This window comes from Rosa chinensis, chromosome 6 (genome assembly GCF_002994745.2).
Source record: "Rosa chinensis cultivar Old Blush chromosome 6, RchiOBHm-V2, whole genome shotgun sequence".
Taxonomy (NCBI): Eukaryota; Viridiplantae; Streptophyta; class Magnoliopsida; order Rosales; family Rosaceae; genus Rosa; species Rosa chinensis.
In genome coordinates this window covers 15237422-15256510 of record NC_037093.1, presented here as the reverse complement: position 1 = coordinate 15256510, position 19089 = coordinate 15237422, and the positions used below count along the sequence as shown (strand labels likewise).

At 38.6% G+C, this 19089-nt stretch overlaps 2 protein-coding genes and 1 pseudogene across 7 annotated transcripts in view; 2 read left to right on the top strand and 1 right to left on the bottom strand.

Moving 5' to 3' along the window:
• Window position 1: 1 nt before the first annotated feature.
• Window positions 2-5167, top strand: LOC112169309 (annotated as a pseudogene).
• Window positions 5168-6924: 1757 nt separating this feature from the next.
• On the top strand, window positions 6925-7494 carry LOC121049951. The gene has a single exon (XM_040508442.1). It carries the CDS (start codon window positions 6925-6927, stop codon window positions 7492-7494), a length of 570 nt encoding a protein of 189 aa, XP_040364376.1.
• Window positions 7495-11812: 4318 nt separating this feature from the next.
• Window positions 11813-19089, bottom strand: part of LOC112169292 (disease resistance protein RUN1) — an 88423-nt gene continuing 81146 nt past the window's right edge. Inside the window, exons 4-13 of one of the 6 annotated variants that reach the window (XM_040507509.1) lie at window positions 16946-18301; window positions 16759-16831; window positions 16442-16607; window positions 16175-16252; window positions 15389-16092; window positions 15215-15284; window positions 14938-15127; window positions 14656-14850; window positions 14443-14501; window positions 11813-12038 (exon numbers count right to left, since the gene is read on the bottom strand). In XM_040507509.1, coding sequence (XP_040363443.1) covers window positions 16964-18301 — 1338 coding nt within the window. In that variant the 3' untranslated portion in view covers window positions 11813-12038; window positions 14443-14501; window positions 14656-14850; ... (5 more) ...; window positions 16759-16831; window positions 16946-16963. Of the gene's footprint in view, window positions 12039-14379; window positions 14502-14655; window positions 14851-14937; window positions 15128-15214; window positions 15294-15388; window positions 16093-16174; window positions 16253-16440; window positions 16608-16758; window positions 16832-16945; window positions 18302-19089 lie in introns of those variants that run through there. The other 5 variants (XM_040507508.1, XM_040507511.1, XM_040507510.1 and 2 more) reach the window with 5 other exon arrangements.

The following is a 19089-nucleotide window of genomic DNA, read 5'->3' as shown; positions in this document are numbered from 1 at the left end:
GCCCAAATTATGGTTCTGGAAGATTCTTTTCGGTTACTTCTTTGAAGATGACCTGACAAGCTCAGCTCAGGTATCTATCACATTCAATAGTATTGTTGAACTTTATTCAGAATGAACTGATTGGGTTTATGAAGAACGTCTTCCTGTAAGATTATGTAACCTCTTCTGTTTAGTTCTTTATCTCTTTATCAGGACTGAGCTACACCATGTACACACAGTATACTTGAGTTTTAATATGACTGGAATTGATGAAAATAATGCACCATCTTAAAGGCAGTAATATTGCCAAGTTAATTACAGCTGGAGAATCTGCCATTTTTTGCACTAAATGTGCTTTTGCTTTTAATTGTAGCTTGATAACTTCTATAAATCATGATACATGCTTTAGAGCAGGCATATCCAGTCACTTGTTTCCTTTCAGTTCTAACTTTAATAACACGTAACTACTTCAAAAAAAATATAAACTGGATATTTGCGATAAGTATGTGACTCTAGTCAGACTAGTTTAAAATGACTTAATCAAGTTATAACTCGAAACAAATTAAACTATTTCAATGATAATCATGATTTCTAATTGCCTCCAGATGGTTACCTGGTAAAAACAGGGAAATCCTAAGAGTTCCTAACATTTCCAACAAAAAGGAACTAGGATAGAGGGTGTATGCAAGCATTAACATAATAAAAATGAGCTCAATAATATGATTTTAGTTCAGCTTTCTTAATCGTCCCGACTTTTTCATCGATAATGCTCCCAAGCTTTAAACTTTTTGTTTTTTGTTTTTTGTTTTTTTTTTCAGGTGGTAAGACGTTTAGCTTTAACTATGTGCTATTTGGACTCAGAAATCAATCATCTTTGGTACGCTCATTTTGTGGCAAGGTAATATACCAGGAATCTTACAACGTTTACTATCATTATACTGTTGTTTTGTTGAATAAGTCCACAAGAAAATGAAATATCTTGAACAAGTGGGAACATCTTACTTGCCACACTCATATATTGAGACCACTTCACTCTCCACTACTTGCACTCCTATAGTCCTTACACTGTTGAAGATTCAGGACCTTTAATTCTTAAATACCAAGGATAGTCTACATGCTTCAAAAGAAAACCAAGTTATAATAAGAAACAAATTAAATTGATCAGCCTGGAATCCAAACAACTCCATTCAATGGCCTTGACTGTAGAAAGTAACAGTAACACCATTAATCTTCTTCATCAGGGGACACTTCCATTTAGGATATCCATTGCTTGGAGTCATAGCTGAGTGTCATCTTGTGCAATTATGTGTGTGTAAATACATGCATCAGGCACCGAATGCTTTGAAAAATTACAAGAATGTACGTTTTCTGCTTTTAGTATTCAGTACAACTGCAATGGCTTCATGTATTTAAGCTTTATTTGGAGATTGTGAATTAAGCATCTACAGATCATGTACCAGTAACCCTGACCTGTGGAGAAAAGCTTGCAATGGGCACGTTCATTGGGCACACAGTACCTGGCTTTGCCCTCACCCTTCTTGGTTTATGGCACACTGTCAACACTATCAGATCTTATTTTCTCAAAGGCCCCAGTAACTTTGGAGTAAGGTTTTGGTACCCATTGAACTGCCCTTTTTCCAAAATTAAACACTTGGAACTCATTTTCATCTTATCTTTCTTTGTATTTGCAATTATTAAGAATTCCCTTTTCTTAACTTCTCCTTCAAGCTCCATAATTTGGAGCATGCAACCATGTTCCTCCACCTTGCCAGCTCAGTTTATTAATTTGTTTCAAATCCTATCTGGGGTCGTTGGATTGCTTATGGCCTCTGTTTTCTGCCAAGAGCTTTTCCTTATCCATTTCCACTCCACTGACCATGTTGGTCTTGAAGGGCATTACCATTGGTAATTGCAGCTCATAGTGTTTGCTTCTGCCATGGCAGCTTTAGCAGCAACTTGTTGCCGAACCAGTCTTCCAGCAGCACTTGTTCTGTCTATTTCAGTTGTATTTCAAGGTTGCTGGTTTATGAACATGGGATTCATGCTCTGGGTTCCTAAGTTTGTTCCTAAGGGCATTACCATTGGTTATTGCAGCTCATAGTGTTTGCTTTGCGACAAGGTTGGTGCTTCACCATTTGCTTTGCGAATGATCCAATTTGCTCCATCATTCTTTTTTGTGCAGAAAGATATTCATCAGAGGCTTGACAAAGAACACCACCTTGGGTAGGATTTTTTGATTTTTTCTATGGTATCGATCAACTTCCGACTTTGAATTTAGTACAGAAATTGATATGGGTCTATTATTGAAAACAATTATATAGATGTTAACAGCTTTGAAGTTTGATTAGGGTTGATAGTTTTGAGGGGTTTTCTTCAATTTGCTCATAATTGTCTACTGTGTTTGTTGTATAATCTGGTTGCAGAGAAGCTCAGAAAGCCTTTGGTTTTTTCTTTATCAATAAGATTGTGATTGTGTTTACATGTATGGAGGAGTTTTTTGATTGAATATTTGAATTGTGCGTCTGGTTGCTTTAGGTTCGTGGAGAATTCTGAAGTGTAGAGCCTCTTTGGATTCAGTGGAGTTCTCCAACAAGAGCTGGCTCCAAGCTTGGCAGATAGTGTTACTCAAGATGTGAGTTCTGTAAATGGCTGTTGATGCTTGGAATTTGTTATATGCATTTGTTTCGGTGAACTCTGATATTGCTGTCTCTAGAAAGACTGGGAAATAGAGTTTTTTTTTTTTTTTGATACGAAGGGATATAAAGGGTTTTGATGTTACTGTTAGTGGTGGGGATCATAATGCACAACATTCAGTTGCTTTAGTCAAATTGATTGTTGCTATTACATACGGAGAAATATATGGAAATGCACAAGATTGATGATAGACAGCTATATTTTTGCAGGTTGATGAGGTGAGCTATCCTGACAGCATCAGAATAGAAGCAGAAAAGTGATGATGTTGTGTTTAGTAATGGAAAGTGTTTTGCTCATTGGTTTCCACTTTGTGTTTAGTAATTGAGTACTTAGCAGCTTTGACTTAAAATTATGTTCGTACTTGATTATGGCCTCATAAGAAAAAGCCCTCTTTTGAGCTATTTTTGGTTAAAATGGCATTCCAAACCCACCCCACCCCCAAAAAAAAAAAAAACCACAAGTTCTTAGCAACTTGATTTGTGATAAGTAGATGAGCATTCTTTTTAACAATGTAAAATTTAGTATTTTCCATTTACTGATCATTTTGTGATACTCATGGTTTTGCAGTGGCTAATTCTATGGTGAGTGAGTAATTCATACTAGAGACTGTGGTGCCTGATGCTAATGGAAATGGTCCAGTTAATAACTATAGCTATGCAGAGCAACGATTGCAGCAGGTTGTCAAATCTAAGTATATCATGAAGGATCCTTCTGCAGAACCGGTTCATTTGAAGGTGCAATGAATGTTATACAAGAACACCTGCCTTCATCTGTTGAGGCGATTTTGCCCCCTATTTTTTTTTTAAAATTACCCAATGCCATTCCCCTAGGTATAAGAGGCGATCCTTAGTATGCGCCCATTTTTTTCTTCCTTTCACTCTCCTCCCCTCAGCTCTACCAGAGTTTCATAATTCCGTCTTGCTCTGAGAATTGGAGCTAAGATGCTTCTTTGGGCTTAGGGACCTGGCAGTCCAGCCCTGACTTGGTCGGTGACGCCGCCGCCGCCGCCATCAAGGTATTCCTCTTCCTCTTTTACTCAGTCTTCTCAGAGATTGAAGAAAATAACCTTAGGATTGTTGAGTTTTGTACCCGATTGAGATCAAATTTCAGTCGTTTTGTGATTCTTCTAATTGCAGGCGGGATATCGGCATATTGATTGTACTCCACTCTATGGCAATGAGAAGGAGGTGATTTTAGTAGCTTTTAGTTGCAAAACCCGATCATGCCTGATTTCAAGGGCCAAAATGGTTCATACAGAACGAATACACATTGCATGTTGATAGGATTTGGTATCATTTGGAACTATATATTCACACATTGGACAGCTGGTTCTCGATATTGACAAAAAGTTTGGCTCAATTAATTGGATATTGGCTTGGGTTCATTTGGAATTTGATTACTGAAAATGGAAGTAAAGGTGGAGTCTTTTTGTTTTGTTTATTGATTTTTATGTGCTGGTTTTGAAGGTATCAATTGGAACTGTGTAAGAAAGCTTTGGAGAACATAATTGTGTATCTGGAAACTGGTTGTGGAAAGACCCACATAGCCGTGTTGCTTATGTATGAACCAGTAGATACTCAAACCTCAGAAGAACGTATGTGTGTTCTGAGTCCTGTAAGTCAAGTCCCTAGTTAATTACATTTGTAAACAAAAGGAAAAATATTGGATTTTTATATGTTTCAATGCTTGCGGGGAGATCGTTGTGGTATATATGGATCAAATTGCTCCCAATGGATTATTGCAATGGAGGTTATAATAATACTGCATTTCTTTCTTTCATATTTGAGCATATTATTGAATAACTGAAACTGAATAATTGGGGCTGAATCTTACCAGAAAAAATGTGGCTTTTTACTCTTATGCTTATGTTTTGATGTTTGCAGTAGTAGAAAGAATATGACTATCAAACTGAATAATTATGCTTATGATTTGATTGATTTCTGAACTATCATAAAAGGGACCTCTAATAAACTTCATGGAAGTATGATAAATGCCTCAGTACATCAAATAGTTATTACTAGCTGCGTGATTGGCTGAGACCTTCTAAAGCTGTGTTCTTTCAGATTTTGAAGCTCGATATGTTTTTAAAGACGATGGAGAGAGAGGTTAGAATAAGAAGAAGCGGAAGAGGTTTGTTTTTCATCATCTATCATAGCTTCAGTTTGGTTGAATCAATTATAAAATGCATGATTTCCTCAGTCCTTGATGCTTTGCTTTGTTGAATCCAGGAGATTGAGTACTGTATTATGAGAGTTGCTAGGATTGAAGACCACTAAATGCTGAAGAATGGAATGGATTTATGTTATTATGCATATATATGGTCGAGTAATGTTTAAATGTAGTGTTATGAACGTTGTCAAATAGCACTGGTAGTAGTATATATATCAAGTTCACAGATTTAGTTTCCTTTTGACACATTAAACTGTAAGAATATACTACCTTGTTTGTTTAACCTATCTCTAGAATTCTCAAGTCTCAACATTTTCCCCCAGCTATACAACAATAATTTGGAAGAAAGGGAAAGGAATCAGTTCTCATAAAAAAAAATTTCATGTGGCACAGAAAGCTGCAAGTACCTGAAATTCAACTACATAGGGTGCATTTCCCTTTCTTTTCTTTCATGGAGTCTGGCACCTAAGCGTGAACGAAACTAGCATTGCATTTACAATATTGCATAACTCCAGTCTTTACAAATCCATAAGACTTCTTTAGCCAAAAGCTATGAATCAATGGCTAAGGATGATCGAGCTTGGCAAGTTATCTGCTGTTTCATTAACTTCCTTGTAGCTAGACATGAGTCATTGAGATGTCCCGGCTAGTGTCACAGAATAGGCTCTTTGCAGACTAACTAAGCTTGAATAAGAAGACCCGTGAGACTTCAGCATTCATGATTGTGCCAACAGCAAGGCTTATAGAAAAACCTTTGATCCAGTCGCTAAACTCCTCATATTATTCTCCTGCACCAATTCTTCCAGAGATTAGAGCTGCAACACTCTGAATTGTTAACCCACCAGTTGGGACAATATGTGTTGTGTTGTAGTATAAATGTATTATAGTATAAATGTCTATATCATGTAATAGGTACTTGAGTGTATAGATATGGTACTTGAGTGTATAAATGTAGGTATGAAGACTTGTGTGGCATAAAGCATGCAAAGAGATAACAAGCATGGCAGATATCATCATTGAAGCAACCATGTGCTGTTGTTTGATGATGATCTTAGTTATCAAATTGAGTTTCTCTTAGAACATTCACACTAGCTTTGTATTCCTATATAAACCCTCCATTAATGTGAGAAGAATAAACACACAATTACTCTCTCCCTCTCTCTGTTAATTTATGCTTGTCCTTCAACACGTTATCAGCACGAAATTGCTCTAGAATTAGAATCGAAATTGACGGGTAGAGGAAGTTCATAATCCGATCGAAGTCATTTTACCAACTTTACAAAAAAACCTCCAAACCCTATCACATATCAAAGCCCTTGATCCCAGAAGCCCAGAACCGGCCTCATAACCGTCAGAACCGGCCAGAAACCGCCTAAACCGGCAACCGGAAACTCTGAACCGCTGCCGAAGTCCTGCCGAGAAGCTCCCGAGCGCATCTGTCGAGACCTGCCGAGACGCTACCGACACCTGCCGAGCATCTGCCGAGACACCTGCCGACACATTTGCAGGGCAACTTTCCGGACACTTTTCCGACGACTTTCCAGACACTTTTCCGGCCACTTTCCAAACACTTTTCCGACGATTTTCTGGACATTTTTCCGACGACTTTCCAGACACTTTTCCGGCCACTTTCCGGACATTTTCCGACAACTTTCCGGCGATTTCTCGGTCATTTCCGACAACACTATTTCGATGATGTCGAATGAACCTAGACTCGGCTTTCCAATGCTGGACTCAACAGGCTCGGAATACCATAGCTGGGTAACCGACGTTGAGAACCATCTCACTGCGAGAGGGATATTGCCCATAATCCAGGCACCTAACCAGGGCCTTGTGTTCCAACGAACACCCACAAAGCATGCTCAAGCACTTATCTTGATACGACGCCACATGGATAAATCTCTCAGATTAGAGTACATGTCGATCAAGGATGCAAGAGACCAATGGGTAGCGCTAGAAGAGCGCTTTGGCAATATCCAAGATTCCCTCCTCCCTGACTTGAAGATTCAGTGGAACAATATACGCTTCTCCGACTTCAAGTCTGTTGCTTAATACAATTCAGAAGCTCTTCGCCTCAAAGTCATGTTGAGGTTATGTGAAAAACCTCTCACAGAAGAAGAACTAATTGAGAATACTCTCTCTACCTTCCCCGTCGCAGCACTTGTGATATCAAAGCAATATCGCACTGAAGTCAATGCTGGACGAATTACGAGGTTTAATGAGATCATCAATGTTATGTCGGTAGCTAAAAAGCACGACAACATCCTCGTAAAGAATTATAATTCAAAGCCCATTGGAACCAAGAGCGTTCGTGAGGCAAATTATAATGCACCCAAAAGAGGGCACAAGGAGCAGTACCCTAATAATAGGGGACATGAAGGACGAATGGGTCCATATAACCGCCCCAATAAAGAAGGAAACCGCAACTTTAGAGCGGACACACGTGATGGCAACTCCACACGTGGGAGAGGTGGATATGGCAACACCATGGGCCGTCGATGTAGCACCATGGGCCGTCGAGGTCTCACCATGAGACGTGGTAGTAACAGCAACCCTCCTAGGGAATATCCACAATGTGCACAACCTGCACCTCAAATGAAGGGAGATAACCACAATGACATGTGTCATCGATGTGGATCAATTGAGCATTAGTTCAAGCAATGCCATGCAAGTACCCAACTAGCTGCAAGCTACAAGGAGTATAGGCAATTGAGAGAGCAAGAAACCAATCTTGCTGAAGATGAAGATGGTGAAGATATCACTCTCACCACTGAGGACTTCAAAGCTGCAAATGAAGAGCACGAGGATGCCGCAGACTTTGATTAGAATAGTCATTTCTATTTTCCAATAAAACGGCAAATGTGCCTTAGTCAATAAATGACAATTGTATTAACTCTTTCTCATGTGGCGTATCCAATAAAGTATGATGTCTAGGAAAGTAATTGAGATCGGGCTACTTAAGCGAGCCTCGCTCCACCAACATCTCTCTCTACTTTCCTAGTCATATTTCATTGGAGTTACCAAACGGATTGAGTAAACTACAATTTATATAAGTTTGATTTTATTCTGGAATAGACTTTGGAAACTTTGATGTAATCATTGGCTATTTTTCCTTATTAATAAAGTATCGCATTATCATTCAATGTCATGGACATGTGTTAATATTCCGAACTTTATTATTTGAAAGATATAAGAGCCAATGGTTTTCATGTGGAAACACATTGCGAGAATGGACAAAAGTTCTTTTACATCACCTCTAATGACTATGGACATAAACGAGTATTAGAGAAACTTATGTGTCGCTCTAGTGGGTTGCATGCAACCACTATTCGAGTCATTGAATCAAACCATGTCATAAGAGATAACTTATGAGATTCTGAGACATATAGGCTTTGGCACGACCGTTTGGGATATCCAGGTCATGATATGATGCTCCGTATATTAAAGACTTCACACGGACATCCATTCTTCAAAACGAAAAGAAGTACGAACCAAAGATTGGTCCAAAGAGTTACTTTCATATCATTCGTTTTGCAAAGCTTGCTCTTTAGCAAAGGTAGGATCGAGACCATCCTATGTAAAGGACACTAAAGAAAATATACCATTCTTGCAAAGAATCCAAGGTGATATTTGTGGACCTAATCAACCAACTTGCGGACGTTTAAATATCTCATGATGTTGGTTGACACGCAAACACGCTGATCATGTGTTGTGCCATTGTCCATCTGTAAAAGATGCTTATGATATACTCCTAGCACATATCATATAACAACGGGCTCACCCCTCGGATCATCCTATTCAGTCAATTGGGTTTGACTATGTTAGAGAGTTTACATCGAAGACTTTCGATGGTTATTGCAAAGGGACTGATGTTGGACATCACATTTCAATATACACACCCAAATGGTCTCGCGGAAATAACTATGATGGTAGTTCTGACATTGGTAAATGCGCACCAATCTCCTTATATCCGCTTGGGGTGATGCAATATCGCATACAACTATGCTAATTCCTCTACGACCTACCGCCACTCAATGTATCTCTGCATTACAGCTAGTGACTGGGTACAAATATTTTGTACTTACGCACATTCGAGTGAGCCATTTATGTGCCAATTGCGCCGCCACAGCGCCTATGGTAGGTCCCTACAAACAAGTGAGCAACTCAGTTGGATTTGAGACTCCAACAATCGTCCGCCACTTAATGCCATTGCAAGGCGATCTCCTTCCCGTTTGATTTACGGATGTCACTTTGATGAGATAGTCTTCCCGTCGTTAGGGGGAGATAAGAACACGAATGTTCAGCAGGAACGATAGGAATTGTCGTGGTCTGTCCCCACTATGTCTCATCTCGATCCCTATTAAAGTGACGAGATCACACACATTTGCTGCAAAAATGCCTGCAAGGAAGGACGTCCCTACAAGAGGTCGTAGCGCCACACTACACGGAGGTAGGCAAGGCGCCAACGCCATAAAAAGTGGCACTCTAGCGTTACAGGCCATGGCCCTAGCTAGGATGCGTGGGAAGCCCGTGGATTCAAAGGATACTTTGGCACAAACCAATCCTTGGATCATCGACACTCAACATCCGTCTCATGAGTATCTTCCGGATTATGGTTACCGTTGGGGGACGCCTCAACGTCAGAACCTATTCCTGAGAATATAGAGCTCTATGAAAATTACACTAGTGTACATAAGACGTGGAATAGAAACTCCATCATAATTGATGATGTAGTTGCGCATTTTGTTGCGCATGAGTTTGTTGAGTCCGATGATATCGAACCACGCTCCGTTGAAGCATGAATACCAACGTAGAGAAATTTGGCCTAAATGGAAAGATGCGATCCAGGTTAAGTTGGATTCTCTAAACGAAGAGGAAGGTCTTTGTAGGCCTCGTCAACGGGCCCATTCATGGCGGGCTTGGGCCGGGCCTTGTTACATTTTTAAATAATGGCGGGCCGGGCCGGGCCGGGCTTTATTATAAATCAAAGGATCCAAGCCCGTCCATATATAGCGGGCCTTGCGGACTTTATTTATAAATAAATATTTAAAGACACTAATATTTTTTTTTTAATCAAGCTTTGAAAATTCATTGGATAATGATCAAATACAACCAAACGGAACAAATCTATATTTATATATAGACACTAATTTATTTATAAATAAATTTTTAAAGACACTAATTTTTTATAAATCTATATTTATATATCATACACTCCAAAGAGCAACCTCTAGCAATTCAAAGAAAATAGGAAAACCGACCGTTAGATGTGATTATTACAATAAATTATACGTGTGGTTAAAAATTTAGTCAATTTCACCATAGTTTCAAACCCGATCGGATTAGTCAACCATAGTCACTTGCATGTTTTCTTGGTTGACCAATGGCGTGATGACTGCAAAACTTGCTTATTTTTTTACATCACGTTTGTAAATATTTCATCGATGGATGTGTGTGGACATAAGATAAAAATTTTAATTTTTAATCACAAATACGTTGGCCTATACTAATTTGCCTCCTAAAGTTGTATGACTTATACATTGCATTTAAATTGTTGAGGTCCATTCTAAAGCAACCATGAAGTGGAAGATGAATTTGGAGAAATCAACCGCTTGATGGAGAGATTGTAATGTTTTATGGTGGTTGTAAAAAATCCAGCCAATTTAGTTCTCGTTTCGAATTCGATCAACTAGGTCAAACTTAGTTACTCTTATAAACCTATATTTATATATCATACACTCCAAAGAGCAACCTCTATAAATTCAAATAAAATGAAAAAACCGACCGGTGGATGTGATTATTACAATAAATTATGAGTGTGGTAAAAAATTTAGCCAATTTTACCATATTTTCGAATCCGATCGAATTGGTCAACAGTTGTCACTTATATGTCTTCTTGGTTGACCGATGACATAACGACCGCAAAACGTGCTTATTTTTTCACATCAAGTATGTAAATGTTCCATCAATGGATGTGCGTGGACATAAGATAAAAATTTCAATTTTAATTACAAATACGTTGGCCTATACCAATTTGCCTCATAAAGTTGTATGACTTATACATTGCATTTAAATTGTTGAGGTCCATTCTAAAGCAACCATGAAGTGGAAGATGAATTTGGAGAAACCAACCGCTCGATGGAGAGATTGTAATGTTTTATGGTGGTTGTAAAAAATCCAACCAATTTAGCTCTCGTTTCGAATTCGATCAACTAGGTCAAACTTAGTTACTCTTATAAACCTATATTTATATATCATACACTCCAAAGAGCAACCTCTATAAATTCAAATAAAATGAAAAAACCGACCGGTGGATTTGATTATTACAATAAATTATGAGTGTGGTAAAAAGTTAGCCAATTTCACCATATTTTCGAATCCGATCGAATTGGTCAACCGTTGTCACATATATGTCTTCTTGGTTGACCGATGACATAACGACCGCGAAACATGCTTATTTTTTTACATCAAGTATGTAAATGTTCCATCAATGGATGTGCATGGACATAAGATAAAAATTTCAATTTTAATTACAAATACGTTGGCCTATACCAATTTGCCTCCTAAAGTTGTATGACTTATACATTGCATTTAAATTGTTGAGGTCCATTCTAAAGCAACCATGAAGTGGAAGATGAATTTGGAGAAACCAACCGCTCGATGGAGAGATTGTAATGTTTTATGGTGGTTGTAAAAAATCCAGCCAATTTGGGTCTCGTTTCGAATTCGATCAACTAGGTCAAACTTAATTACTCTTATAAACCTATATTTATATATCATACACTCCAAAGGACAACCTCTATCAATTCAAATAAAATGGAAAAACCGACCGTTGGATGACATTATTATAATAAATTATGAGTGTGGTAAAAAATTTAGCTAATTTCACCATATTTTTGAATCCGATCGAATCGGTCAACCGTATTCATGACATGTAGAATATATATGCACATATTCTATATAGAAGTATGAGAACTTCCAATTTCACCATAAGCCAAATTACAACAAATTCACACACACACAGATTCCTTCCAAGCTGAACTGCCTTCACTTAAATTGCCATAACTCCTAGAAAAGTCAGAATCGCAAACCTTAAATTTCCACAGAAACTAGACACATAGGGCTTTCCGTGCATATAGAGTACAGCTTCTAATTCCATCCGAGCAGTTCCCAGTAATTCAGCGAAGTTAGGTATTCTGCACAACAATTTTCTGTGTTAGTTAGCTCAGCTTAGCTTCTTTTCTTCTTTCTTTGAAACACACCTACAAAGACACTAAACTAACGTAAATGAACCATAAATAAGGAGGACTACACATATATACCAAGACTCCAAGAGAAAGAGGCATAGAAATATAAGAAAATATGAGCACATCAACATACATATATATATATATATATATATATATAATATAATAGTTTACGGGCCGGGCCTAACGGGCTTTTGGCGGGTCGGGCCTATGGGCCGGGCCAGGCAGGGTTTTTGCGGGCCTCCATCGGCCCACTTGATCCGCGGGTTTTTTGATGAGACCTAGGTCTTTGAGCCAGTAATGCCAAGACCTCCTTACATAAAACCTATTGACTAATGAGTCTTCGTTAGAAAGCGTGTTGAGAAAAAGAGATGGCAATCTCACCTTATGGCGCAAGGCTTCTCACAAAACGCCCTGGAATTAACTGCGATGAGACATATTATCTCGTAATGGATGACATTACATTCCACTACCCTGTCAGTTTGGTAGTTTCCAAATAACTGAACATGCAGCTTATAAATGTGGTCACTACGTATCTCTATGGGGACCTAGATACGGAATATACATGAAAATTCATAGTGAACTTTATTTACCCAAATCAAGTGGCTCTAGACCACGGAGCGCGTTTGCAATAAAGTTGAAACGCTCACTAAAGTAACTACTTGATTGGGAAGGGATATGCCCGCGCGTTTCCATAACAAGTTTCGGATTCTATCGCGGTTTTCATGTTGCACATGATCTTCATTAGAAACCCTTAAAGAGTTAAGGGAAACCGCTGAACACTTGAAATCCAAGTTTGAGATGAAGAATTTTGGGGAAACACGATTATGCCTCGGTTTGGAACTTGAGCACCGTGTTGAAAGATGCTTAGGCATTTTGACAAGGTCAAGCTTTCAAGCACCCCATAATCGTTCGTAGTCTTGATCCTGAAAATGATCCTCTTCGTCTAAAGGATGATCAGACGAAGATGTGCTAGAGGCAGAAGTGCCTTACTCAAAGTGCAATAAGCGCATTATTGTACTTAGCTCAATGCACAAGACTGGACATCTCATTTTGCCATGAACTTGTTAGCTAAAGGTATAGCTCTGCGCCAACACAACGCCATTGGATTGGTGTAAAATATATCTTTCGATAACTTGAGATGTACGATCGATATGGGCTTATTCTATCCCTACAGAGAGATGATAGATTCAGACCCATCACACACTAGAAACGCCGCCAACGCTGGCCTGCGTTTTCTATCCCTACCCCAAAACGACATAAGTGTTTTGGAAGGTTTTGCTGATATTGGGTATCTCTTGACCCATACAAAGGTTTTCCCAGACTGGTGAAGTGTTCACCATGGGTAAGACCGCGATATCTTGAATGTCTACAGAATAGATCTTAGTCGCTATATCTTCAAACAATGCAGAGATTATTACTCTTCACGAAGTGGTTTGTGAATGTATATAGATTGGATCTATAGTTACGCATGTTCGAACAGTTGTGGTTTGAAGTCTACCACAGATGAGCCTACAAGCAATTAGGATAATGCTGCTTGTTTTGAATAAATGAAGCAAGACTACATCAAAAGCGACAACACCAAGCATAAAATCAGCAACAACAGACTCTCCTCAAAGATCAATCAGAGAGGGAGATGTCTACATATATGGTCTCAAAACGTGAAGAGTGTGTTGTGCTCTTTTTCCCTTTCGACCAATGTTATTTTTGTCCCACAGGGTTTTTATTACTCGACAAGGTTTTTAATGAGGCAACGAGAGAAGCACCACGTTTGGGAGACACAAGGAGGAGTCTAAATCAGGGGGAGTATCCAGAAACATACTCCACACTCAACGCGCGTTGTGCTCTTTTTCTCCTTCGACCAAGGTTGTTTTTTCCCACAGGATTTTATTACTTGGCAAGGTTTTTAACGAGGCAACTTAGAAGCGCACGACCAAGACAATACTATTGACATGAAATATCCAAGGGGGAGTGTTGTAGTATAAATGTATTATAGTATAAATGTCTATATCATGTAATAGGTACATCAGTGTATAGATATGGTACTTGAGTGTATAAATGTAGGTATGAAGATTTGTGTGGCATAAAGCATGCAAAGAGATAACAAGCATGACAGATATCATCATTGAAGCAACCATGTGGTGTTGTTTGATGATGATCTTAGTTATCAAATTGAGTTTTTCTTAGAGCATTCACACTAGCTTGTATTCCGATATAAACCCTTCATTGTGAGAAGAATAAACACACAATTAATCTCTCCCTCTCCCTGTTAATTTATGCTTGTCCTTAAACATGTTGGAGGTTTTGGCTATATTGAGTATTTAAAGTAGTCGTGCAGGTTTCGTATTCTTACTGCAGAGGTAGGATCATGGTCTCTCTAAGACACGAGCTGTGCAAAATCAAACTGATTGCCTACAACAATGAGGTAGACAGCTAAAATCAACGATTGCCAAAAGGACTGGACAACTTTGCTGAACATATATTACTATCAAAGACCTACAGTAATTGTGGAAGAAAGAATTGCAATGACAAACTGCAACAGAACAAAGAAAAACAGTTTACTCACATTGGTACGCAGATGTATGATGAAGAATCCATGTTGGCACTTCCAGACTGCTTCTGGTAATGCTGAGAATTGACCGGAAAAGTCGGGATGTAATACACCAGGCAAGGCTGCTAGCAAAAATCTAAAATCTTCTTTAAATCACTTTACAATGCATTCTACATAGATCATTGTGCGCATGTAATTAGGAGACAGCACCTTCAAAAGTTCAAATCCCATAAGACCAACCTTTAATACATATTGCAAAGATTGTCTGCAGTGGTCACTTATAGAAAAAGAAGTTACCTAAACTCAGTGATTCATTATTGTCTCGACTAGAGATCTAGATTCATCTTAGCTCGCATTAAGAGAACAACATTGCTGATTTTCACCTTGTCAAATATCAAGAGTTGCAAAGATGAGTGTAGAGTAAAATCCAGTCCTAAACTAATTAAATCTCGATCAGTTTGGCATCCCACTGATTAGATCAGTCTGTCTACAAAATAAACAAAGAAAGAAGTTTAAAAGTAGTCAAACGAGACTGTCTCAACTAAAAAGCTCCAATGGAAGCAGAAATCTGTACCACAGTTGAACAGAAAAATTCCTTCCTCAAGTTGAGCATATCATCCCACACTTGCTGGGCCCTTAAAAATCTGTACCAGCTTAGATAAAGATAAGAATTTAGTCATAATTAATCAGATGATAACAACTCATAAACCATCCCTAATTGTTAATTCAAAGGGAATATATAGTTCACCTCAGCATTTTATATATGTTGATCCATCACTATGTTGTTCCAATATAAGCTCTTGCTGAAATGCTTCCACCCGCCAGCAACTCTTTTGCATCAATGTCCTCCTCAATCTGGGCAGACATTTTTAAGAGGCCCAAATGCTGTTTTCCTCAACTCTTCTACCCCTTTGAACCTCTTTATCAAGGATGACTCAAACTTGCAACAGGCATGTATTGCCTTCTTATTAGGAGGCCCAAATGCTGTTTTCCTCTCATCTTAATCAGATTATTCATCAAGAACTTCACAGTAACAAAGGTAAATTAACTCACAAACATTATTTCCTATACTAAAAGAAAATGAAAACAAGCGAAAAGCATGCTGAACTAATTTCGGATAGACATTAGAACCCAGAAGGTCTGGAAAACCTGGTTGAACAAAGGCTGCCTTTAGTTGGCAAATTTTTCTTTCCCAGTATTATTTTTAAAGATAAACAGAACAAAGACCAACTGTGCACTCACATCGGAAGTAAACTTGTGAAACAGAATCCATTACACTCGCGAATGGGATAGTGACAATTGACCGGAGAAGAGGACCTGAATTCACTACGCTACCAAAGCCGCAAAGAGACCAAACCCTCTTGAGCTGTGTCTGACTACGCAGGGAAAAACTGAATGAAATCCATGGTATGTCCAACCTTGCTTGCTAGTGAAGTACCTAATCCACTTGCTCTGAATACACACAAAAGTTCCAGTGTTAATAAAATCCATTATTAGCAACTAGCTAACTAATTCACCCAAAAAGAGCAATTACCTATTGTATCAGCCATATCTGGAGCATCGAGTTCCTTCGCAACTCAACTTAATACAGACATTGCATAAGGATTTTTCCCTACAAAAAAAAGAAACAATCAAAAATCAAAGGCTACAACCATAGTGCAGAGTAGGTCCAATTACCAAATACAATCTCGAGCAATTTATAAGCAGCCCACTTATTGGATGTTTCTAGCAGATCTAAATTAAGCAGCTAAAATGTGATTTCAACCAAAAGATCAGTTCAAGGGTAAGGCTTTTTGCGTACCTCTCGTTTTATTTCTGAAATATTGATCAATGTGTGCGCCTTTACTGCTCTGGAACTGGAACAGACAAGGAATTCAGACATAGAGACCCTCGGTGTAGGTCTTATCAACTCCATTGTGGTTTGATTCCAAAGACTCACTCAATCATTTTCTCTAGATTGAACACTCCTGAACGAAGTAAGTCGAGGAAATTCAGAAAAGTTTTAGTGTTCAACCTAGACTAGTTCTGCTACACATGGCATGTTCAGAACTAGAAACAATATATGATATATATACACCATATGTACGTGCCATTATCTCAGAGACAGGGAATAAGTACCTTAACATTGTATGATGATGATTGAGCTTCATGTTTTCAAAGGAGTAGTTCTTGTGAGGTAAGTGTTTTGTACCTGGATAACAGAATGCGTTTCTGATTCAAATATGATTTTGATTTTGAGAATGATATATAGTAGGCTATAAAAGAAGCCTCAAAACAGACAAAAAGAGAAAGATAATGAACCTACTGGAAGTCAGCTGGACTATCATCGGCCTTCTCCTTCCAAATCTTTGATCAGGTGGACTCCCCAGCTTCCCCTGAAATACTCTCCTCTGAATTTATGACGAAACATAACTAGAAACACATCTGGTGGGGGCATCCCACACTCACTCAACATAACGAATGGAATATAATGCACCCACACTTTATCCCCAAACATGCGTGTCTCATCAAACTTTATTCCATTGATGTAAACAAAATGAGTGACTGGATAATAACGATTGAGCCCAATAAACTCGAATTGAATACAGAGAGCCAACCCTTTGTTGTCCCAATTGGAGTTTTGAGGAATTTCAATGCAAAACTCATGCTCTTCATTTATCAGTGAACCATCCTCATCCTCATCCCAATTCACATCGTAATTCACAACCTGACGGCAGGTGAACCAGTTTGGAATCGGAGCACTTGCAGAAAATTCTACATGGAATTCTTCAGATTTCGGACAAGAGAAAAAAAGAGTTAACAGAGCCGTCAATTTGTCTGCCTCTCCCATCAATTCTTTGCTTCCCGCAAATGGTGATGATGTCATTGTTGGCATACGAAATAGTCGCTTGTCAACTTCAACCTCTGGTACCACTCCGCGAGCCAGATTATCGCAGAGTCTCCGGCAGTCAGTGAGGTCCAACCGACCGAACATTTTTGAATCTTTACCCTCCAAAATTTTTGACAACTTTGAAATTCTTTCTAATGACCCACAACCACTCACAAATAAGCCATCTATTTCTAGTGGAAATTCTGAAATTTCTTCAAGCCGGTCGCAACCGTTCAGATGAACTTGTAATCTGGAAGTGAGGTTAGTTGAAAAGACCGGTGGAGGAGGAAGTGATTCTGACTTTGTTGGAAATGTAACAAGGTTAGAGCAGTGCCCTATATCAAGATCCTCCAGACGTTGCAATCCATAGAAAATGCTCGATGGTACATCTGTAAGGTTATCACACCAATATAGAGACAAGGATTTAAGGCCAGTGAGATTTCCAACTGACCAAGGTAACTCTTTGATGTCAGTGGCACTTAGATCCAGGCGATTCAAAGACTTCATGTCTCCCTCAATTTCAGGGAACAACTTAAGATTCCTGCAACCAGATAGATCCAGAGTTTCCAAAGATTTCATGTTGATCCTCTCTTGAAACATCCGGAGCTTTTCACAATTCCAGAGTTTCAAAATGACCAGCTTATCGAGACGGCCAACCGAAGGATCAACTTCAACTAAATCATCACAATTAAACAGCTGCAAAGACTCTAAACTTGATAATCCAGACAAGTCGGGAATTCTGGTTAGACCATCACAGCCCGACAATTTGAGAGATTTCAAATATCGCAGATTCTGTTTCGGAGACAGAGAACCCAAAAATAAAATAAAATAAAAGGTTGAAATGATCGATAAGTTAAAATATGTATAAAAAGTGATCGAATTCTTTCAAATACCTTCAATCCCTCGTTCACTAGTGGAGTGCAGCGTCCAGCTATGTCAAGCACCCTCAACCCCAACCAATCCACGCTCTCTCCATGAAATGTCAAGTCAACGACTATAAAAATTTGAAGATTTTTTAAGTTTGTGCAGCTTCCGGCGTTCAACGTTATCGGTTGTAAATAGCCACGTCTTACCATGATGCCTTTAATTTTCTCCGTTCCCTAATAAACAATTGTGTTAAATTAAGTAACTTCTTCTCATAATAAATATTTGGGAAAATAGTCCATACAATATCCCGTCTTTACCTCCTTATAAATTTTGGTACCTTAACTTTGAAAAATATCAATACGGTATCTGAGATTTTCAACCCAATTTAAGATAAGTATCTAGAGCCGTTAGCTTCGTTACGACTTTTGCCAACTGGCAATTTTGAACATAAAATGAATTTACATTTTAAACTCTTTTTTTGTTAGTTATTCTTTTTCATATAATAAAAAAATAATTTTTTTTACAGGAATGCATCCTTTGCATTTTCACTGTCACTTCACCCAGAAATTTTCTCTACGCACCCATCTCCCCCTTTCAATTCTGGATGTGAAGACGGGTCTTGGTGTTGAAGATAAATTTTTCAGAACCCAGTTCTAGCTTTCTTGGTGGTTCCTTAAAGGGTCTTTGTTTGCAACCGAAACCCGGAAACAAGA

Coding starts and splice junctions, on each gene's coding strand:
- LOC121049951 (XM_040508442.1), top strand. CDS start 6,925: ATGTTGAGGTTATGTGAAAAACCTCTCACAGAAGAAGAACTAATTGAG.